The 24,997-nt window shown below is 40.7% G+C and overlaps 1 protein-coding gene across 5 annotated transcripts in view; it reads right to left on the bottom strand.

Annotated features, from left to right (window-relative positions):
• RBFOX1 (RNA binding fox-1 homolog 1) overlaps positions 1 to 24,997 on the bottom strand; it is a 1,331,074-nt gene that overhangs the window by 426,772 nt on the left and 879,305 nt on the right. For all 5 annotated transcript variants that reach the window (XM_040356987.1, XM_040356988.1, XM_040356986.1 and 2 more), the window contains exon 7: positions 10,367 to 10,420. In XM_040356987.1, coding sequence (XP_040212921.1) covers positions 10,367 to 10,420 — 54 coding nt within the window. The remainder of the gene's footprint in view (positions 1 to 10,366; positions 10,421 to 24,997) is intronic.

A 24,997-nucleotide genomic window follows, 5' to 3' on the forward strand; every position in this document is an offset into this window, starting at 1 on the left:
GCATTGGTGGTGATTCTTTACTCTATCCATCTGTCACAGCCGTTTGTCAATCAAACACCTTAAAGATTGAACACGTTCATGCTGCATGCTTTGGACTTTTTTTCACTTCACATATCAAAGACATTTTTATGAAAGATTATTTTTCTATTATTGGGACTATATTTCTTTATATATTTGTTTCACTGTGTATTTCACAAGTTATTTGCGCTTGCTTATTTTATAATTTGCCCACATGTCTTGTCACTAGACATATTTTTTATTCTTGTAGAGCGACTCCATTTTCTGTCTTGTATTAATTTATGTTGTATAACATTTTTGAGTTGCTGCTGTATTCTCCCCTTTTTTAAGGTATGCGCAATTTTTTCCTTCTTACAAAAAATAATAATATCAAACATACAAATATTCATAACATACACATACACAAAGCCCCCCCCTTTTGCATCAGAGACAATCAGAGTTCTCCTACCACAGTTATCGAAAATTCGCAATTATTTTCGCATTCGCAATAGCGAAAAATCGCAATATTTTTTTTTTCAATTTGGCAACATAAAAGGATCGCCTCAGCTTAGCTACTCTGCCCAGGGTCTCTAATCATACCAGCAATGCTTTTAGACGTCGATAGGATGTGATCTGTTTTAAAAATCAAATTGAAAAAATGCGAATATTCGGAATTGCGAATATTCACCGCGAAATTCGAAATATAGCGCGATTTCTCGAATATGCTATATTCGAGCCGAATATTCGCAATGCGAATATTCGTGAGCAACACTAGTGATGGGGACATGTTTTATGTAAATACGTCGTGACCCGACGTAAACAAAGTTTTTTTTAACTGCGCATGCGCCGTCCGTGGGGGTATCCCAGTGCGCATGCTCGAAATTAACCCGGAACAAGCCAATGCTTCCGACGGTGACGTCATTCTACGCAAATCCCTTTTTGCGAACGACTTACGCAAACAACGTAAAAATTTCACATTTCTACCCGGGAAGGACGGCCATACTTAACATTGAGTACGCCTCATAACAGTAGCTTTAACTATACGCCGGAAAAAGCCGAATGCAATCGACGTAAAAAAATGCGCCGGCCGGACGTACGTTCGTGGATCGCCGTGACTAGCTAATTTGCATACTCAACGTGGAATTCGAGGGAAACGCCACCTAGCGGCCGCCGAAGAATTGCAGCTTAGATCCGACGGCGTACTAAGACGTACGCCTGTCGGATCTGGCCGAGATGCCGTCGTATCTTGTTTTGAAGATACAAAACAAAGATACGAAGCGCAAAATTTGAAATTACATATATATATATATTTTTTTTTTTTACTTTATATCTTTATTGAAAAAAAAATCATTTTACATCATAACATACATTAGGGTGAGTTCCAGGGTTCTACTCCACTGTACTTCAGTTATATTTTCCACATCTTTTTCCCACTTCCTCCTGTACGGTGGAGTTTCTATCCCTTCCAAACTCTCCTTGTATATATATATATATGGATATACTTTTGATATTAAACCTTTCAAAAATGTTGTGTTAATAGTTTTCTGGAGCAAAGAAATCTTGCGCCATTCCAATATGCTCCCTCATAAACTTTAGGTATCTTCAGCTTAGGCATGCCCTGTGAGAAAGACTTATTCGGTATTGCATATTGATCTCCCAGTTCCTGGAAAGATTTCAAGATACCATCTTGATATAACTGGCCAAGGAGCTTTATTCCACACTTTTCCCATTCCTTAATCATCCCCATCTTCTGGCTTTCCCCCAGTTTGCAATTTTGCCATAAGGGGTGTACTCTGTGAGTCCCTTATATCCCAATGTTGCCTTCACTGTATCCCATACTCTCACTATCAGACTTAAAGTGGGAAACTCCAAATGTAAAGGAACCTGCCTCCATGGATTCCACTATTGATCTATGCGGGGTGTTTTGTAGCAGTATCTGTCTCCCTAAGTCTCCTTCCTCCAGGGTGTTACACCCTTCCATGTACTGGAGTTGTGACACCAAAAATTAACTAAAAGGGTGTGGTAATGCTACTCCTCCCTCCTGTCTTTGTAATTGTAAAGTACTTAAACGGATTCTTGCCGGACCACCCTTCCAGATCAGTTCTCTAAAAACAACATCTCTCTTTTGGAACCACTTTTTATATAACCACATTGGGGGGTTATGCAATACATACAAAAGCTGGGGCGTGCATAGCATTTTAATAAAATTACATTGGCCCACTACGGACAGTGGAAGCCATTTCTATATTTAAATTTTCCCCTTAAATGTAACTAGTAGCAGGGTAATATTATCCATAATGTATTGTTTGGGATCTCTAGAGATATTTATTCCCAAAGATTTCATTTTATTCACTATTTGGATCTGGGCAACCTCCTCAGAGAGGGTACTTTCTAGGGGACCTAACGGTAACAATACAGATTTTTCCCAATTTATAGTGAGTCCAGAAAACTGGCCAACATTTTTAATAATATCCATAGCCTTCACTAGAGAGTTCTGCGTGTCTCCAAGAAATAATAGAAGATCATCTGCATATAATGCTACTTTTTCTTTCACCCCTTCCCTTCTAAATCCTCTTACCTTGGGGGAGGACCTAAAGGCTATTGCCAGAGGTTCGATTGCGGGGACGAAGAGGAAGGGCGATAATGGACACCCCTGCCTCGTCGCCCTCATCAAACAAAATGTATCAGTATATTCTTTATTCACCTTTACTTTTGCCTCTGCTGTTTTATACAGCATTTTTACCCAATTGATGAATATCGGACCAAATTGGAATTCTGCCAGAACCCTCCAAAGATATTGCCATTCAAGGCTATCAAAGGCCTTGGCAGCATCCATTGACAAAATAGCCCTTGCTCCATCCTCGTCTGTCGGGACCTGAAGATTCAAATATACCTGCCTTATATTTGTGTTAGTAGATCTTCCGGGTTTAAATCCCATCTGGTCGGGATGGACAAGTTTCTGTATGATTTTATTCTGCCTAGTCACCAAGACCTTCACAAGAATGTTTATATCTGAATTCAGTAAAGAGATAGGTTTGTATGAGGATGTGTTAAGTAGATCTTTACCATCCCTATATATCACTACTATAGTGGATCTCTCCCCCCCATTATCGACCAATTCAAGACCCACACCAGCTCTGGGAGCAGCACCTTCCCGTAATGTCAGTATGTCTCGGCTGGAAGACCATCAGGTTCCAGGGATTTCTGACTCACCATCTCCTGTGTAACCCGCTGTATTTCCTCCATTATTATAGGTAAGTCCAGTTCCTTCCTATCCATCTCTGAGAGAGAAGGGATCACCAGACTCTTAAAAAATACATCCAGCTCTTCCCCCATTTCATCCTGCCAGGAGCTATACAAATCCTCATAGTATTCTCTAAACCTATCCACTATTTCTTATGTATGTGAAGATACCCTACCCTCCCCTATAGAGATTGTTGGAACTACAGATGGAGGTGAGCTTGTCTTAACCAAGTGGGCCAGCATACACTTTCCCCCTCCCCAAAAGCAAGTCGTTTCTGGAAAAGCTGTTTGTTCTCTACATTCCTAAGTATCATTAACCGGTAATTCTGTTGTTTGTCTATCCAGGCCCTAAGTCTATCAGGTGTTGGGTCATTAACAGATTGTACTTTCATTATTGTCACCCTCTCCCCAATCACCTTTTCCCATTCCTTAGTCCGTTTTTTTTTTGACACTTGCTTTATCATTATACCTTGAAAGAAAAGCCTTCAAGGTATCCCATACCACCTCCTCCGAGACGGTACCTCTATTTATGTCAACAAATTCTCTTAAAGTTGTTAAAACCTCAGCCGGCTCACCTATCAGTTCCATCCAAAAAGGGCTTATTTTCAACTCACTGGGACAATTACTCTTCCCTAATTCTACTGACACTGTCACAGGAGAATGATCCGAGAGGCCTCTTGGCATGTAACTAACATTCTTTACTACAAATAACCGCTCCTCATTCCCCAGAACTAAATTGATTCTGAAGAGTGTGGAGTGTGTCTTGGAAAAGCATGAGTACCGCTGAGCTTCTGGGTTTCGTGCTCTCCATATATCCTTAAGTTCAGCCTCTCCCATAAATTGGGACAATTGGTTATCTACAGCAGTGCCTGTTTGTGTCCCCAGGGGGAACCTATTCAATTCCCGGTCTATGACCATGCAAAAATCTCCCATTGCTATCACCGCCACTCCCGGCTTGTCCAACACAAACTCCATTAATTTATGCAAAATCATAATGTTAAAAGGGGGAGGGACATACACATTAGCCAGCACATATGTTCTATTCTTTATCTTACAGAATAGCAAAATATACTACCCCAGGTCTTCAATCTTAATCTGTATGCAGGTGAACATCACAGAGCTGATCAAAATACTCACCCCCCAAGAATAGGAGGTGTGTACAGAGTGGTACTGTGTTTGAAAATCTCCCCATCCCAGTTGGGGGTATGGAGATGTGAGTAGTCCAACCCCATACTAACAATGAAGCTTCCAATTCCTATCCTCAGGGCAAAGCATTACATTTCTTCTATAGTCTCCCTTTATGGGTTGCCAACCACCCCACCATTCCCTCAGGAGTATCAAAGAACAGAGTCTCCCCTAAGGAGGTTAACCGCAGTCTCGCTGGATATAATATTGCATATGTTACTTTCAGTTGTTGTAATTTGCATTTAATTTCTCCAAACTTGGCCCTCCATTTTTGCAGGTCAGGTGAAACACCTGGTTATATAGATACCCTGGTACTGTTATAGAGGATATTGCCTATTTTTCTGTCTTTATGTAATATGGTCACTCTTTTCTTTTAATATATATTTATTTTTTACCAGGAGGGATCTTGGGGGACCTCCTGGTGGGGGAGATCTAGAGGGTACCCTGTTGGCTCTCTCCATTACAAAAAAAAGATGAAAAAGAGTCCTCTCCATATGAATCTTTAAACCACTTCTCCAGAAATACAACAGGGTCCAAACCCTCACTTCGTTCAGGGAGCCCCACAATTCTCACATTTTTTCTTTGCATCCGATTTTCTATGTCATCCATTTTTTCTCATAATTATTAATTTGTTCTCTTACAGTTCGTATCTCCTGTTTAACCTCCCTGGCGGTATGATTCTGTCTGGAATTACGTACCAAAAGCAGTACAATTATTTGCAAGGAAATTTGGTGTTTTATACTGTAGGCCTGTAATTCTTAGGAATACCTCACTCTGACCAAACAAGAATCTAATAGGCATCCCGGGTATGACATTTTTAAAAAAACAAAATTATAAATTATAATATAATAAATAATTATAAATAATTATAACAAATAATAATATATAATATATATAATATATAATAATAATAATAATAATAATAATAATAATAATAATAATAATAATAATAATAATATATAATATATATAATTCTAATAAAAATTATTGAATAATGTAATCAAATCAAAATCACTGAAATTTTCTCAGTTGCAGAATTGTTGCTGTCATTATTTTATTTTTTTTATGACGAATTTCCCCACAAATCGATATCGCACAATTCTGCAAGTGATTATAATTTATTATCGCTGTTTTTTAGCTGATCTAAAACCATTTTTGACATAAAGGGACACTTTTGGTTCCTATGGACAATCTACAGTTTGCAGGGAGAAAGAAAGGTTTTTATTATATAAAATGACATGTAGGGCACTGGGCAGACCACTAGGGACAAGGGGTGTGTGTTTTTTTACATACAGTACTGTAATCTATAAGATTACAGTATACTGTATGTATAGTGTTTGTTTACGTTTTTGAATTTGGCGCCGTTCTCCGCTCCTGTGCGTTGTAACGTCGCAGGGAATGGAGATCGGCGGCACAGGAGGACGCTGTGTGAATCGAGCGAGGTCCCGCTCGCTCACACAGCGCGGTGGAATCGCTGGATACAGGACAAGGTAAGCCAGCGCACGCTGCAGACTCTGCATAGCTTACCCCAAGCGTGACTCGGGGATACCGATTGCAACATAAAAAACCCACCCTGAGTCACGCTCGGGGATACCGCCAGGCAGGTTTAGGGGGTTCAGGTCATCCTCCACTAGGCTATCTCTCCCTTCCAGAGCTGTGGTCCTTTCTCAAACTTTTTCCAGGTCATGCCTAACAAAGGACAGCTCTTGCCTGATAGTTTTAAGCTGATCAGATAATTTAATGAGAAGAGCTTACAGGAGTTAATTGCTTGCCTATGTCCTTGACTTTTTCTTACAGCAGAAGCCCCAGACTGTGGCTTAAAGAACGCTTGCAGATTCTTCTGGCCTCCCGTTAGGGGGGTCTGGCTCGGGTTATGCGTGGACCTCTCCAGTTTGGCAGCTGTCTGACTCCCTTTTGTGGTTCGTTGCGACTGTGTTATAGCGCTACTACTGGCACTGTCCTGTTGTGTTAATTCTTCCCCCTTCTTTTTTACCATAGCGGGTCACTTAATGCCCTAGTGCTTATAGTTAAGATGAGACAACATCTATACCCCAGGAAAAAGGAGAGAGGGAAACCAACACCCCAAGATATATCTACATTTCCCCCCACTTCTATTAACTAAGTGTCCACTAGATGTCACTGCTGGACAAATTGAGTCTCCTCTGTGAGAATCTTGAGTGCAGAAGTACATAAAAGCTGAGAGGGAGGAGAGAAAAGAAAAAAAAATAGAAAAAAAATACACTCACATTTATGCACTATAAAGTCTAAATGTAAAAGTCCTGGGCTTAGCTTCTTCCAGCCTCTCACATTGGGAGTGAAACTGTTTCTATTTTAATTATAGAAAAAAAAGAGAAAAATACATTGATTGTCTCTCACCAATCCAGCGTTTCCTTGTCAGGCTAGTTCAGGATCCAGGGTAATCGTCCCTTGCCATGCAGTAGCATACAGTGCTTCAGGAGGGGGATAAACTTAATGTTTTCAGTGAGTGTCCCATACCAGAATGCACTGCTGCTAAAGTTGTTCCTCCGTTTGGGGGGTGGGGGCATGGCAGGCCAAGAGATAGCCCCAGAGGATTGGTTGGACATGATTTCAAATATGCACAAAATCTATAGCAGTTATATAGTTACATAGTTACATAGTTAGTCAGGTTGAAAAAAGACACAAGTCCATCAAGTTTAACCATAAGATATAAAATAATAATAATATCGTACAATCACATATACCCAATTCTATACCCACAGTTGATCCAGAGGAAGGCAAAAAAAACAGCAAAGCGAGATTTGCTACAGCAGGGGAAAAAAATTCCTTCCTGATCCCCCATGAGGCAATCGGATATTCCCTGGATCAACTTTACCTATAAATAGGTAAATAGCAATGAAGGAGACGGTGGTAAAACTGCATACTAGATTGTACTACACTCCATCCAGACTGCACAGATTTTGCCCCTAGGTCCCTGGGAACTGCTTTAGAGGTTTCCCCGACAGGGGCTCATACCGCCACAGTACTTCAGCTGCTGTGGTAGAAAGTATCTACCAAGATAGCACAAATCACGGGCACTCAATCACAGGCACACAACCTCTTCGTGGAACTTTCAGGTACTACTCCCAGATCAGAAACTGGCCCATACTCTATTTTAGTGCAGTACAATGGGCAATAGCACTCCATTAAGAAACTGTTGGTAATAAAGAAAACCGCTCACACTTTAAATTACCACCACTACGCCTTTGGAGATAACATATAGCTGCCACTTAAAATAATATGAAATGTGTACACAGTGCCGAATCTTGGTATCAAGTCTCCACTTCCTAGTTAGGCGTCACATGTCAGTGATGATGATTGCTGTACAGCCAAGCCCCCTAGGGAACTGTAGGGCAATCATCATCACTGACGTGTGACCCCTAACTAGGAGGTGGAGACTTGATACTGAGATTCGGCACTGTGGAGTGGGTGAGAGTTAGATATCGAAAGCACACCTTGGGTCCGCCATGACCGCAGTGCACCACTGTGCTATTGTTTGAAAGACCTGCTGTGATTTTCAAATTTTGCTGGCTTTTATTGGTGGAAATGTGAGTGTAAAGGTTGAAGATTTGAAGTGTTTTAATAAACTGGTTTTTACATTATCACACTATTGGAGCACCTTTATTATTTACATGTGGAGAGATCCCTTATATGCACGGTTGGATATTGGATAATCGTTTAACCCTTTCTGTGTGGTTTAAAAGCATCTGACACAAGTGTAGGCATTGGAAGCTGGTGAGTGCGTTTTCTGATGGGAGTGAAATTGCTTGCACATTGGTGTGGTGGATGAAATAAGAAGACACTACAATGAAACCAATCACTGGATTATTTTTATGAACTTCATTTTTTTATGAACTCCTATGATCATAGTTGTTTAATTTTCACTTTTTCACTGGGTGTTATAATGCTAATTTTCACTATTTAGCAACACTTGTATGCTCAAATTACATTTCGCTGTATTATATTTAAAACAGCGCTACTATTTTTTCGTACTTCTCATTGTTTTGATAAGGTTAAAATACTGTACACAATAGCACTCCATTGGAGCTCTCTGATAGTCCCCTCTGACCAAGTCTTAAGATGCATGGAAGCAGTTAGACTAATGGAGTGGGTTTGTCACACACTTATTGACACTATGCAGATATTTTAAAGAAAGTGGGCCTCTTGGTCATATTATGGTTTTTAATATTCTTGACTATTCAATATACATATATACTACATACACGGATAATTTTGCTTTAGTGCCTACATTCCCTACCCCTTTGTTTTTTGTTTTTTTGTTTTTTCTGTCTTTCTGTGTACTAATGTTGGTTTGGGTTGTTAACATGACAGCAATATTGCATAGATAGCTTTGCGATAGTTGTATTTGACCAAATTCCATAAGATTTGAGGACACAATGTCTTATGCATCCAATTTACCTGATATGATGAATATATCTATATGTTGTATCTTGTTACATGTATTCTTTATACCAAAAATAAAAATCTTTTTGTAATGTAGACACCTGATACATCAAGCTGCCTCAATCGATCAAAAAGCCAAATGTAGGTGTTAACATTATTTTAGCTTTTTGCACATCTAAAGCACACATGGCAAAAAATGAAAAAAAAAAGGGATTCAGAGACCCCAGGTATTACTGTCACACTGGGTTCTGATTATAGAAAATATAAATGACGCCAAGGCCTTAAAAAGTTATGGCAAGTCATTTCTTATCTGGCAGATAGTGCAGGCTACTACATAAATGATACAGCAATTCCTCAATCACTCTGTTATGACAGAATATATATACACATAGGGGTAAAGGGGAATATATACATTTTTTTACATCCTATGAAAAAACAAACCAGTTAAAGTCACTTACTATGCCCATATAACCCTATGTAAGTACAGATTAGCTCATAGAACACACAAAATGGCGTTCTAGTGGCCAACAATTTTGGCTGTGGAGAGCACATCAAATACTGAAACTTTTTATTAATTTTAATCCTGATACCCATTTAAAATAAACATAATTGAAAACTTACAAGCTTTATTTAGTACGGCTTGGATTTACCACTTATTACATACAAATTTATATTTATGATTTTTATTTATTCAGTCCATATGTATCATGCATTGTTGAGTGGTATTACAAATAATACTACTACTCAGAATAATGTTATTCATTAAATTAGGACCTTCTTGTTCTTCTGAGATGACTTTGCTAAAGTTATACAAACAGGCTATAAGCTCTAAATATAGTAGACATACGTTCAAAATACATACCTCTCTTAAATAGCCCAGTCTATGTAACTACTGCCCAATTCCATTTCTGTCTGTTAGCCACACCCAAAGATTAGTTCTTTGTGAAGTAGTGGGTCTGATTAGTTTCTCTGGCAGAGACAAAACAGAGCCTTTGGGGTTGATTGGCTAAAACTAGAGAATGCAAAATCTGGTGCAGCTGTGCAAGGTAGCCAATCAGCTTCTAACTTCAGCTTGTTCAATTAAGTTTTGACAAAACAAATTGAAGCTGATTGGTTAATATGCAGAGCTGCACCAGATGTTACATTCTTCAGTCTTAGTAAATCACCCCATCTCATAGATTTTGTCCTTTGCTGCAACTAATAGATGAAAGAGAAATTAAGACACCTGCTGTAGGGATACCACCCCAGAAGAGAGGTAAGTATTTTGAGTTACGGTCTACATTATGTTCACGACCTATAGTGTGCTTGTCGAAAAGTACAGATGTTACTTTTTACATGAAGTCAGACCTTATTTAGATCATCGGTGATTTAGAAATGTCCAAAAGCTGCACATTGATGCCACTTTTCAGCAGATACTCTCTAATAACTTCTAATTAATGTGTCTTTGAAATAACACCCCTTAAACAAAACATTAAAGGGACAGCAAAAAAGATAGAATCTGACATTTTTGAAATCTTACCTGCATAGAATTCAGGACTGTAAACTGCACCGACAACAGGATTTAACTTCCACCCTAGAACACATATATGTATTTACATCATTAAAGTAACTGGTCATGTTGTAGAAATTGATTCAAATAAGTAGACTATTGGTTAAAATTTGTATAGGTATCTACACAATTGAAAATTACATAACATATTTACGGCAATAGAACAATGAGTAACAAGTAGCAATTACCAAAGTTGTGTCCAGATTTTTTTTTAGTTAGTGTTTTGCAAAAGTAAAAAGAAGTGCAATGAATTTCAGAAAAGCAGAAAATACACTGCTCAAAAAATTTAAAGGAACACTTTGAAAACATATCAGATCTCAACGGGAAAAAATCGCATGCTGGATATCTATACTGATATGGACTGGGTAATGTGTTAGGAATGAAAGGATGGCACATCATTTGATGAAATAAAAATTATCCACCTACAGAGGGCTGAATTCAAAGACACTCAAAATCAGGGGTGTATTTAGGTTTTGTGCCGCCCTAGGCCTGACTAAACTCGTGCACCCCCTAATTTAAATATGACCCACCCCTTCCTGTCAAGGCCACACCCTTTGCTGTTTAAGACCTGCCCTGAAAATTTCAAGTGGGCTCATTAGTTCTGAGGGTCTGGGTGGATAATAGATTTCCTTAATTTGCATAGATTTCCTCTCACTTCCTGTTTGGCTATGTGACAAAAAGTGAAGGAAAATTTCTGCAATGGGATGGTAAAAAATAATCTGACAAGGGCTATACAACTCCCTTACTCTATCCAAAATGAAAAAAAAAGGTGTTGCCTATAGTTCTACTTTAAGCACAAATTTATGATAATTCTATGGAGAGGACTAAAAAGATATAACCATGCCAATGGTGTAGCAGAAATCATATAGCACAGTGAGGAATGCCGACCGCCCGCATTCCAGAAGCAGTGCGGCCGATTTTTGGGGGCACTAGACTAATTTGCCTCTCAGCCCAGTCTGCCCCATAAAGTGTACCGCAAGCCGGCGGGGACTCTTTCTGTGCTGCCCCCCTGCAAAGTGCTGCCCTAGGCCTGGGCCTTGTTGGCCTAGGCCAGGATACAGCACTGCTCAAAATGGTTCTCAGTAGTTTGTATGACCCCCAATCGAGGGCAGCGCAAAATATTTGCGTGGGCGCAGGGCATAATCGTTGCCCTGTGCCCGCGCAAATAAAGCGCAAGCTATGCTGAATCTGGGCCAATGTCCCAGAGGTGTTATTTTGGATTTAGGTCAGGTGAGCATGGGGGCAATTTAATGGTATCAATTTCTTCATCCTCCAAGAACTGGCTGCATGCTCTCGCCACATGAGGCTGGGCATTGTCGTGCACCAGGAGGAATCCAGGACCCACTGCACCAGCATAGGGTCTGACAATGGGTCTAATGATTTCATCCCCATACCTAATGGCAGTCAGGGTGCCATTGTGTTGCCTGTAGAGGTCTATGCGTCCCTACATGGACACGCCTCCCCAGACCATCACTGACCCACCACGAAACCGGTCATGCTGAACGATGTTACAGACAGCATAAAGTTTTCAGCGGCTTCTCCAGACCCTTTCACATCTGTCACATATACTCTGGGTGAACCTGCTCTCATCTGTGAAAAGCATTGGGAACCAGTGGCGGACCTGCCAATTCTGGTTTTCAATGGAAAATGCCAATCAAGCTCCACAGTGTCTGGCAGTGAGCACAGAGCACACTAGAGGACATCAGGCCCTCAGGCCACCCCCATGAAGTCTGTTTCTGATTGTTTGGTCAGAGACATTCACACCAGTGGCCTGCTGGAGGTCATTTTGTAGGGCTCTGGCAGTGCTCATCCTGTTCCTCCTTGCACAAAGGAGCAGATACTGGTCCTGCTGATGGGTTAAGGACGTTCTATGGCTCTGTTCATCTCTCCTAGAGTAACTGCCTGTCTCCTAGAATCTCCTCTATGCTCTTGAGACTGTGCTGGGAGACACGGCAAACCTCCTGGCAATGACACGTATTGATGTGCCATCCTGGAGGAGTTGGACTGCCTGTGCAACCTTTATAGGGTCCATGTATTGCCTCGTGCTACCAGTAGTGACACTGACCCTAGCCAAATGCAAAAATAGTGAAAAACAGTCAGAAAAGATGAGTGGGGGAAAAAAATGTAAGACACCTTCACCTGAAAAAACATTCCTGTTTTGGAGGTTGTCTCATTGTTGCCCATCTAGTTCACCTGTTGTTAATTTCAATTAACAGCAAAGCAGCTGAAACTGATTAACAACCCCCTCTGTACACATCCCTCCCCCACTGCTACTTAACTGACCAGATCAATATCCCAGGAGTTCTGATTCAAAAGTGTTCCTTACATTTTTTGGAGCAGTGTATTTTTGACTGGATAGCTTATTTGTCACAGCAAGATTAGAAATGTATCTAAAGAAAGTGTAGAAACCTGCGCTAGGATACCTGAGGTTATAGGCTGCTGCCTCCCTAAAAGACTATCCCCTAAGGGACAGGAAAATGGTAAGTATATGGATAGGGTAGTGGCGCTGCCTAAGTGGCCCCTGTCTCCTATATGCCCTATGGGTAGTCTACCTGGGGCAGAGGCAGGTGTCAGATGGCCCCAACGTGGGTGCTGTGGTCCCTAGTGGGCTGGTAGGGCCGTAAATAGGTGTAGGCCCCAATGTCCAAGGGGACTGCTGTGCGCGGGCTCTGTTGGCTAGCAGCTACACTAAAAATGCTCTAATGGTGTAAGAACATGTGTACGCATGTATGCAAAGCTGTACACTATATGAAGCCGTGTAGTGCTACTCGGTATAGGTATGTATAATACCCTAGATGGCAATATTATACGTGTATGTCAAAAAGGGGAGGCTATGCCTCTATACAACAACCATAACAGTAAGCAATTACAGAATAAATGAAAAGTATCTGTGACTAAAATCCATGACACTCTTCCTTTTTCTTATCCCTCATTTTCTAACATAATTTAACTTTATTTTAATCTCCACTAACCCCTGGCTATGCGATGATCAGCAATATGTCTAATAAATAGAAGTCCTAAAAGGTCAGACATCATAGATAATGAGTGGACGTTGAAAAAAAAAAAGGGGGAGGACAGCCCAATCTCATGACGTGTCAAAGTCACATGACTCGATCACTCTGTTGCATGGGATATGGCCACTTCAATCGCCCAGCCTGCATTTTATGAATGTGCTTCAAAATGCAGTTCACAATATGCCTCAGCACTGTGAAGTATAATGGAGAGCAGATAGCAGTATCTGCTCTTTGCAATAACTGTATCCCATAGTGTTGAGGAAAATATTTTTTATTTTCTTTATTTTTGAAATATGTTTTATTTAATTTTGCCAACTTAACAAAACAATGAGGATACATCAATAGAGTATAGATGTATACATATATCAACACTGACAATAATGGACTACTAAATTGCAAACAACATTGTACTACTCCAACCACATGTTATCGAGTAAAAACCCTGCACAGACGAACTATATATATGAAAACTTTTTCCGACCACAAAATTATGGGACTTTCACGGTACTACAGCAAACCTTTTTTCCCCTTAACCACTTAAAGTGGCGTTCCGGAGAAAAAAATATATATTAAAAGTCAGCAGCTACAAAAGCGCATTTTTTTTTAGAAAAAATACACTTTTTTGAATTAATAAATAAGACAACAGTAAAGTTAGACCAATTCTTTTTATATTGTGAAAGATAATGTTACGCCAAGTAAATTAATATCCAACATGTCACGCTTCAAAATTGCGCCCGCTCGTGGAATGGCGACAAACTTTTACCCTTGAAAATCTCCATAGGCGATGTTTAGAAAACTCTATAGGTTGCATGTTTTGAGTTAAAGAGGAGGTCTAGGACTATAATTATTGCTCTTGTGGCGATACATCACATGTGTGGTTTGAACACCGTTTTCATATGCGGACGCTGCTCACGTATATGCGTTCGCTTCTGCACTCGGCGGGACGGGGCACTTTATTTTAATTTTTTTTATATTTATTTTACCTTTTACTTATTTTTTTTTGCACTGTTATTTAAAAAAAAAATGTGTTACTTTTATTTCTATTACAAGGAATGTAAACATCCCTTGTAATAGAAAAAAGCATGACAGGTCCTCTTAATTATGAGATCTGGGGTCAAAAAGACCTCAGATCTCATATTTACACTAAAATGCAATAAAAAAGAATAATCGTAATTTGAAAAAAAAGGCCCTTTAAGAGCTTTGGGCAGAAGTGACGTTTTGACGACACTTCCGTTCTGCAATGGTATGAAGAAGGGGTACTCCATACCAAGTAGCAGAGAGGACCAGATCGCCTCCGCTGCTGCCATAACAAAAATATCCCTCTTCAAAGTGCCAACGTATATTGGCGTGCTGGTCCGTAAGCAGACAGTTTTATTTCAAACATATTAAAATCACATAAAAAATATGCTTTACAATATATTTTCAATTTCATCTTCCATATACAGCAGAATTTGGGACTAGGAATGAGCCCGATGTTCGAGTCGAACGTAATCTATCCAGATCTAGTACTGTATAGCAAAAGTAAATGTTTAGTCCTTACTATCCACAGTGGCCCCAAACATCATGTATATAAAGACATATAGCTGGATCCGCCGTCGTAACTCTGAACCTACGCCGTTGTAAATTTAAGCGTATTCTGGAAACCAGATACGCTTAAATTAGGCTAAGGTACAAACGACGTAAGTCTCCTACGCTGTCGTATCTTAGGGTGCATATTTACACTGGCCGCTAGGTGGTGCTTCTGTTGATTTCGGCGTAGAATATGCAAATGTTTTAGATACGCCGATTCAGAAACGTACGTGCGCCCGGCGCATTTTTTTACGTCGTTTACGTAAGGCTTTTTCCGGCGTAAAGTTAGTCGAACAAAAAGCTGGCCTAGCCAATGTTAAGTATGGACGTCGTTCCCGCGTCGAATTTTGAAATTTTTACGTCGTTTGCGTAAGTCGTCCGTGAAGGGGGCTGGATGTAATTTACGTTCACGTTGAAACCAATACGTCCTTGCGGCGTACTTTGGAGCAATACACACTGGGATATGTCCACGGACGGCGCATGCGCCGTTTGTTAAAAACGTCAATCACGTCCGGTCACTAGTCATTAACATAAAACACGCCCCCTGTTCATCATTTGAATTAGGCGCGATTACGCCGGCCCATATACACTATGCCGCCGTAACTTAGGAGGCAAGTGCTTTGTGAATACGGCACTTGCCTCTCTGACTTACGTCGGCATAGCGTATATGCGATACGCTACACCGCCTTAAAATTAAGCCAGTCTATCTGAATCTGGCTAATAATCAATAACCCCCAAGAGCATTAAATGCGGTATACGGCTTATTCAGCAACTTTGCCCATACCTTGTCATATTTACTAGGACAACCCCTGTTGATGCAGGTATCTCTATACAGTGGGAGATTATTATTTACCAATTGTTTCCAGTATAAACGCATAGGAGAAGAAGGTTTCTTCCAATGTAAAGCAATGACTTTTCTTTTTTTTTTTTTTTTTTTTTTTTTTTTTGCAAAAACAAGAAGTTTAATTCATATGATGGAACTTCTTTTCTTTTTTTTTTTACAATTCTTTGTTTATTTCAAGAATTACGCATTACAGCATATAACATTTCAATATTATCAAAAAATTGGGAGTAAGATGGATATTTGCCTCCTAATCCTCCTCCCACTTTTATCCTGTAATCATAATACTTTCCATTTTCCTCACTTTCTTTCTATCTTTTATTACCCGTTATCCCCCCTCCCCTTACCACCCACCTAGAAAAAAAAAAAAAAAAAAAAAAAAAAAACAAAAAAAATTTTCTGCTGGCCATTCGCATCCTCCCGTCCCCCTACCCCTCCCTGTATCTCACATAAGGAGCCCATATCGCCTGGTATCTCTCATCTTGGTCTTTCAATGCCAATATTAGATTTTCCATTAATTGTATCTCTGCTACTTTTGCCAACCATTGTGCTTTCGATGGGGGAGTCTCCTGTTTCCACAGGGCAGGGATACACGCTCTAGCTGCTATAATAAGATGTCTTATCAGCGAGTTTTTATATTTTTCCGTTGACAGTGGGATGTCTAGTAATAGAACTGTCGATGGTTTATCCGTTAAGTTAATTCCCGTGATTATATTAATTGTTTCTATTATCGTTTTCCAAAATTCTTATATTTTCCTGCATTCCCACCAAATATGTACCAGTGTCCCTTCCGCTTCAAGACATCTCCAGCAGATATCTGAAGTCTCTGGATATATTCGGTGTAATACCGCTGGTGTTCTGTACCATCTTGTCAGTATTTTGTATCCCCCTTCCTCATACTTACTAGCCACTGACGCCTTATGGGTAAATCGAAATATCCTGTCTTTTTGTTCTTGGGTGAATGTTAGTCCAAGATCTCTCTCCCAAGCTCGTATGAACGTGAATTCTTGTGGTCTGTCTAGTTTAATTAACGTTGCATAAAAATAAGACAGAGAGTGTCTTACTATGTTCCCATCCAGACAAATCCGTTCGAATTTAGACGGGGGTCTTATTTCTGAGAAGGTGTCTGCCTTTATTCGAAGGAATGCTTCTAATTGGAGCTGCCTTAGAAAGTCTAATTCTGGTATACCTTCTCTTTCGATCTCTCTCCTTGTCATCAGTCGATTATCTTTTGAGAAATGTATAATTCTACTTATCCCCCTCTGTCGCAAGGCCTTAAACCTTGGGTCTATCAATCCTACTTGAAAAGCCATCGTCCCTAAAACCGGTGTCATTGGGCTAGGGTATTTTGATATCATCGTTCTTTCAAAAATCTTTTTAGTAATCTGTCTGGTAGCTCCTATCATTGGATGTTTCTTTATCTCTGTTGTTATTTCGCTGTCTGGGATCCATGCCATTCCTTCTAGTGGGACCTCTACTGTCGCTTGTTCCATTCTTATCGAGGGTTTTTTATTCTGTCCGCACCATTCCACTACTTTAGTTAGGTGTGCTGCTTCCTGGTATTTTATTAAATCTGGGAATCCAATCCCTCCTTGTCCCTTAGGTAGTGCCAAGATGGTTCTACTTACCCTAGCTGGTTTCCCTGCCCAGATGAATTTCAGGAATCTTGATCTTAGATCTCTTAAAAAACTTTGTGGAATCTTAATTGGCAAGGCTTGTATTAGATATAGAATTTTTGGAAGCACGTTCATCTTTAATATATTTGTCCGCCCGAACCATGTGAATATTCCTTTGTCCCATCTATCTAGGTCTGATTTTATTCGCCTGGCCAATGATACATGATTAACTTCGAATAGTCTATTCAGGTTTCCTGTTATCTTTGTTCCCAAATAGGTTACATGGGAGTCTGTCCACCTAAAGCCAAAATGAGTTTTAATCTGCTCCAATATTTCCACTTTTACTTCTATTCCTAGTGCCTCTGTTTTCCCATAGTTAACTTTGAAGTTGGACAGACTTCCATATTCTCCTATTTCTGCCATTAGGGGAGGTAGGGAAATGACTGGGGATGTTATAAAAAAAATTAGATCGTCCGCGTATGCCGCCACTTTCTGTACCTCTTCCTTTGTTGCTATTCCCCTAATATTTACATTAGCACGTATTTTCCTTAGGAAAGGCTCCATTGTCAAAACAAAAATTATGGGTGATAGTGGGCATCCCTGTCTTGTCCCGTTTCGAATATCGAATGGTTCGGATGTTTTACCTTCTATTTTAACTTTCGCACTTGGATGTGAATATAAATTCGTAAACCAGCTCATCATCCCTTCTCCTAATCCAATGTGTTGCAGCGTTGCTTTTAGAAACAGCCATTCAACGCGGTCAAACGCTTTTTCTGCATCACTGGCAACTAATATCATTGGCTTTTTTTCTTTTTGGGCTAGATATATTGCGTTTACCACTCGCTGTGTATTCTCTCTGCCCTCCCTGCCTGGTATAAATCCCACTTGGTCAGGATGTATCAGGTCTGGTATACATTTTATTATCCTTTGGGCTAAAATTTTTGTAAATACCTTTAGGTCCACGTTCAGCAATGATATGGGACGATAGCTGGCACATTGAGAGGGGTCCTTCCCTTCTTTGGGAATAACTACTATATGTGCCAGCAATGTTTCGTTTGGTATTTTTTTTCCTTCCCGTAGGGAGTTGAAAGCTGTTATAAATCTATGTGCTAGTTTCTCCGAGAACATCCTATAATATGTTAGACTAAACCCGTCAGGGCCTGGTGCTTTGCCCAATTTTAATGTTCTTAGGGCATCCGAAAATTCCTTTATCGTAATTGGTTCGTCTATTTTCTTTGCTTTTTCTTCCGATATTTTTGGCATCAGAGTATCTTTAATATATTCCCTGGCTTTTTCTAATTTCTCATATTCCTTCTCTGCGGTCATTTTATCCTCTAACTGGTATAGTTTCTCATAGTATTCTTTAAAACAATTTACGATTTCTTGCGGAGTATTAACCATTTCGTCATTAGAGGCCTTAATTTGTGTTATATGATTACCTGTATGCACTCCTTTCAGAGCATTTGCTAATGTTCTACCTGGTTTATTCCCAAACTCGTAAAATGTTCTTCTCCCCCTTGTTAGTTTGGCTTTAGCCTTATCTATCAGCAGCAGGTTCAATTTTTCTCGAGTCGCATCCAGTTCCTGTTCTATTGCTTCGGCCTGGGATTTTTTATGTACAGTTTCAAGCTCCCCCACTCGTTTAAACAGTATGTCTATCTGTTCGTTTAGCATCTTTTTCCTATGTGCTCCCATTGCAATAAGATTACCTCTCATTACACATTTATGCGTTTCCCACAGACAGAAAGGGGTTGTTTCCTCTGTATCATTTGTTTCAAAAAAAAAATCTAATTTTTCCTTTATTTTCTCTTCGTACATCCTGTCTTTCAGTAGTGTATCATTTATTTTCCACTGCCACTCCTTCTTATCATCGGCTCCCCATTTTATTGTACAATCTGTTGGAGCATGATCTGAGAGTGAAAAAGTTCCAATATTAGCATCCACTAAAGATGTCACTAGATTTTTTGGTATAAAGACATAGTCGATTCTTGTATATGAACCGTGTCTAGCTGCATAGAACGTGTAATCCCTCTCCTGTATATGAGTCATCCTCCAACTATCGATCAGTTGTAATTCTTGTAGGAGTTTTTTAGCCTTCCTTAGTTTAATATATGACAGATGAGAGACACCTTTCGAAGTGTCCTTTGTAGGATCCAGGGCTAGATTGAGGTCTCCCCCAATCACCAATATGCCCTCCCTGTGTTGGTGGACCAGTTGTAGACATGATTCCAAGTAATTTATCTGATCGATGTTTGGTAGATAAATATTCACCAATGTGGTCTTCTGTTGGTTTAATATGCCTTTCACTATTAGCAGGCGTCCCACTTCATCTTTAATCACTTCGGATTCCTTCCACACTACTTGTTTAGATAGCAAAATAGATACCCCACATGATTTCGAATTTTGTGATGTGCTATGGTATCCTATTGGGAACCTGTGATTTTTCAATTTCGGGGTTTTTCCTCTCTTAAAATGGGTTTCCTGTATAAAGATAACCTGTGACTTCATTCTCTGTACTTCTGATAATAGTCGCATTCTTTTTTCGGGGATATTTAATCCTTTGACGTTATACGAGGTAAATGTTAATTTCGACATTTTATAACCTACCCCTAGAGTTAGCTATCACAAGGGGGGGGGGAGGGGGGGGGAGCGTTGGCCAACAGGAAAAAAAAAAACAAAAAAAAAAAAAAAAAACCCCTTCCTTCTCCGCAAAGATTGGCTTCTCGCGCGTCTGTGGTCTCCCGGTGTCCCTCAGAGACCGGGTCGCCACAAAAGAAAAAAAAAAAAAAAAAAAAAAAAAAAACGAGCACCCGAAACGCCTCCGGCTTGTCCTCCACCCGGAGGAGAGGCGTTTATCCTGGGGGTGCTGTAGAGCAGGGCTGTGCTAGTGCCCGGCGTCCTAGTCCATGGCCCTCTATTTTCTTTACCATATATTTAATCGACTCTCTCTCTCTTCTCTATCTGATTTTCCTATCCCTTCCTTCTCTTTCTTCTTCCCTTTTCCCTTCCCCTTCCTCCCTTCCCATATTTCCTCTTTTAGTTTATCTCCTTACGTTCTATTTGTCCCTTGTTCTCCCCTTCCCCTCCTCTATCTTACTTCATCTCTTCCTGGGCTGTCTCCTTCCCCCCGTTTTACCATCTCTTCATCTGGTCATGTACCCCCATATCTCCTTTATACTAGAACATTATTATGCATATCTTCAACATGTTTAACTTGATTCTTATAGTTCAGGTACTTTCGCATCAGATCAAGATCTTCTGTTATTCCTTATATTATCATATCATATAAGCTATCTCCTCCTCTTTCCCCTACCTCCCACCTGGTATCCCCCCCCCCCCTTATACCCCCATACCCATCCATCTCCCCTCCCCCACGTGTCATACCTTAAAGTGCTATCATTTATGTGATCTAGGTCTCAAACCCCCCCCCTATACCCTCCCCTTTTTTACCCTTATTCTTTACCTCTTAATTCCCCCTTTTCACCCTTGTGCGTCAGCAGGACCTTAGGTCCTGTTCCAGATTATCTGTGTTCTTATTAACCTACTTCTTTATTATCCTACCCCCCTTTGAAGTAAATCAAAATTGTTCTTCCCTCCCTCTTCTCATATCTCTCTCCCTTTGACTATCCCTTTGGCTATCCCTGTAACACTCCCCTCCCTCTTATCCCTCCCTCTTATCCCTCCCATTTCTACGATCCCACAGAAACTGGTGATTCTCCGTGTTAACCTTCTGCTATCCTATTGAAAGCATTCTTACAATTATCGCAGTGCAATACCAACAATACCAACACCCTTTAATAGTGGAAGTCCACAGTGCAATGTAACTACAAAAGGAGAAAAAAAAAATAAGAAGAAAAAGAAAAAACATCTCCCTACCCCCCCCCCCCCACCCCCCCCCACCCCCCTCCCCCCGTTTGGGGGTCCTCCAGCCAGGAAAGAACAAAGAAAATGGAGGCCTAATGAACAAAATAAAAACAACAAAAAAAAAAAAAAAAAAAGGGGGAGCGGTTCCGTTTACATGGAAGCAATGTTACCAGAAGGAAAGATACAAAAGTCCCACAATATTTATAGTATCATGGTACCCCTCTCCAGAGGGGGGAAGGCAAGCAATGACTTTTCTCACATTGAATAATGTAATATTAGCAATCACTCACTCAGATGCTGTAGGGAGAAAAGCCTCCACCACAACCAGCAAACTTACAGGCATTGAGACCGGCAAAGGAGCAGAAGTAATAGAGTTCAGCAAGTCCCCCACTTCCACCCAAACAATAACTATGTATGGACAAGACCAGAATATGTTTTTGTATTTTGTGTAAACTGAGCATGACAAGTATGGGAAAGCTGGAAATATCTAAATAAATGGGAACTAGGCAAATTAAAAGTTGAGGTAAGTGAATGAATGAGTGTGAATGAATGACTTGTATAGCGCTACACATGCAAACTGAATCGCCTCTGGGCGCTTTTTCCAGCCAGTGTCTGCTTGGCTGGTGCGGTCATTTTTACCCCGTAGGATCACAACACGCTTGGGACACAGTCATACACACAGATATACATATATATATTGGGCTAATTTGGACAAGATCCAATTTACCTACCAGGATGTCTTTGGAGTGTGGGAGGAAACCGGAGTACCCGGAAGAAAACCAACGCAGGCACAGGGAGAACATGCAAACTCCAGGCAGATGGTGTCGTGGTCGGTATTCGAACCAGCGACCCTTTTGCTGCTAGGCGAAAGTGCTACTCACTACACCAATGTGCTGCCCTGTGCTGTGCTGTGTAGCGAAAGTCGACAATTTTCATTCAGTAACCACCTGAGAAAGTAGTTTGCTATTATACTTGGTCCATGCAATGGGCTCTGGTAATTTACAAAATTGGGGAAGAGTGGGATTAAGCCATAGAGGGGCATTTGGGAAAATTGCATCTTTAGGATAATACTCACATCTAAAGCCAGCCTCCCAAGCTCAAATAGTGGTGAGCATTGAGGCGGTCAACTGGTAGTGTGCCCTGCAGCCCTTAGATACTTTAATACATTAAGAGCTTCTATAAAACCTACCATCAAGAGAAATCTTTACTTATCCACCATGTGTCTGTAACCAGCTGAGTACACAGAAAATATTTATATAAATCTGGAAAAGCTAAACCCCCTTGGTCACCAGGGTGCATCAGAATGGTTAATTTATAGACCTCAATGTCTATTGGGAACAGCAAGGACTTAGTCCAATTTACCTTCAGCCCAGTAATCGTTGAAAGGGAATCCAATATCTGTAGGGCCCCTTGGAGAGAGGGTCCGGCGTCATTCAAAAATAATAAAAGATCATCTGCATACAAGGCTACCCTCTTCTGCAACCAACCAATCCGCAACCCAATAGGATGGACATCCGATCCCGGTGACTTCCCCAATGGAAATAAACCAATGACTGAAAGGACCTCCTCCGATGTTATAGGGTGTATTAGAATTTCCCTCTAACTGTCTGTTAACCAAGCCAGTGCAACTGGGTCCAGCCAAGCCGCTAAGTCAGCTGTCTGGAAATCAGGAGTCAACTGAGAATTATATAGTGTCTGATAAAATTTGCAAAAGGCCTCCAAAATTTTAGATTGTCTACAAGCTAACTCTCCTGATAGGTGACGTATTTTTGAAATAGGAACGCTAGTCTGTTCATGTTTAGCCATCCTGGCCAAAAACCGAACATTACGATCCCCCTGCTCGAAAGAACTTCTGTTTATTTCTATATAGATCCTTCCTCATAGCCTCAGTCATATGCAAATTCTGGGCCCATTTCCCATGGAGTAAAGCATTACGGTTGACCTCTGTAGGATCCACAGAATATTGAGCTGTTTTTTCATCCACTGTGGCCTGAAAAGCATTACATTTTTACTCGCTGGGCCCTATTAACCACCTTAATGGCGGATATGTACTGTCCCCTTGTATCCTCTTGAAGGCATTCCATGTTATTGCTGAGGTGGAGGAACCTACATTAAATTCCCAGCACTCTACTAAAAGGGACAACATTTTATTAACCACATCTGGATGTGAAATCCAGTGGGTTCCCAATCTCCATTGGGCTAATCTCGAGAGTAATCAAGACGACATTTAAGCATTACTGGAGCATGGTCAGATAACCCACTAGACAAATATTTAGCATCTACCATGTCTGCTAATATTGTCGCATTGGCGAAAGCTAGATCTATATGTGAGGCAGTCTTATAAGAAGTTGAAAAACAAGAACATGCCCTAGTTAATGTGTTTTTCCATCTCCAAGCTTCTACCAGGCCTACCATCTGGGCCTAAGTAGAGAGCTCTCCAGAGAAATGTTTGGGAGGGATTGGTCTATCCAAAACAGGATCAAGTATAGCATTGAAGTATCCCATTATCAATAGCTTAGCTGGACCATACAGTGAACTTTTTTCTATGAGACTATATAAAAGGGTCCCAACAAAAGGAGGCGGTATATACAAACTAACAACTATGTATCTCTGGCCCCACAAATAGAACACAGCCAAAACATATTTACCCTGGGGGTCCGAATACATCTTCCACTGTGCAAGGTAAAAATTTGCTGATCAGCATCGAGATCCCTCTAGAGAATGTAAAATACGTAGCATGGTAAGCCTTCTTTACCCAAAGCTTCTTAAGTGCTAAAAGCTTGCTGCCCGTAAGATGGGTTTCTTGAAGTAACACTACATGTGGAGAATATATTTTTAAAAACCTAAATAACAATGCTCTTTTAAATTTTGAATTGCGACCACAAACATTCCATGATAAAATAAAGAAAATCTCTTGGTGATGTCACCTAGAAAGTAAAAATCATGATACTTAAATAATAGATTACATTGCACAGTGATGGATTCTAAGAACAGCAAACAATTAAGGGGGCGTGGCTTGGCATGCTGTGTGGATGGCAGCGGTGTGAAGGAGCTCCAGCAATCCGTAAAGCCTGGGAGCAGAAACCGGCCTGATAATGGGTGATTATGTCCTCCCAAATCAGGAGAGGATCACACAATCGCTCCCTGCGCTCTCTGGGCACACCCAAACGGAAAATCACATCCACGAACCTCAGCAAATTCAGCTACAATGGCAGCAGCAAGGCTTCCAAGATGGTGCCGGCCCAACGGCTGAACATGGAGGACGAGGTCTCCCTCCCGACTTCCGAGGAGTCATTCAGAGGTAATGACAACAATGACATCCCTCTGACATACTCGGCAATGACTGACATAGCTGAAGATATTAAGAGCTCCTTTTCAGCTGCCATCACGGACATTAAGTTACTAAGGCTTACGGAGCAGATGGCTGTAACAGAGTGTGCAGGGAAAAGGAGGGGCAGGGCCCTGCTCAGACTTAATGACATCTCTACTTCCCATTCTCAACATTTAATCGATATGAACAGGCAGATTGAGGACCTGGACAATAGGGGAAGAAGACATAGTATCAGAGTGCAGGGTGTCCTGGAGTCAGTTACCCCTGAACAAGTGAGACCGACCCTGCCATCTTTAACAGCTTAATAGAGAGGCTGGAGCAATCCCCCATTGAATATGACAGAGCACACAGGGCCCTCAGACCCAG

The sequence above is a fragment of the Rana temporaria genome, chromosome 6 (genome assembly GCF_905171775.1).
Source record: "Rana temporaria chromosome 6, aRanTem1.1, whole genome shotgun sequence".
Taxonomy (NCBI): domain Eukaryota; kingdom Metazoa; phylum Chordata; class Amphibia; order Anura; family Ranidae; genus Rana; species Rana temporaria.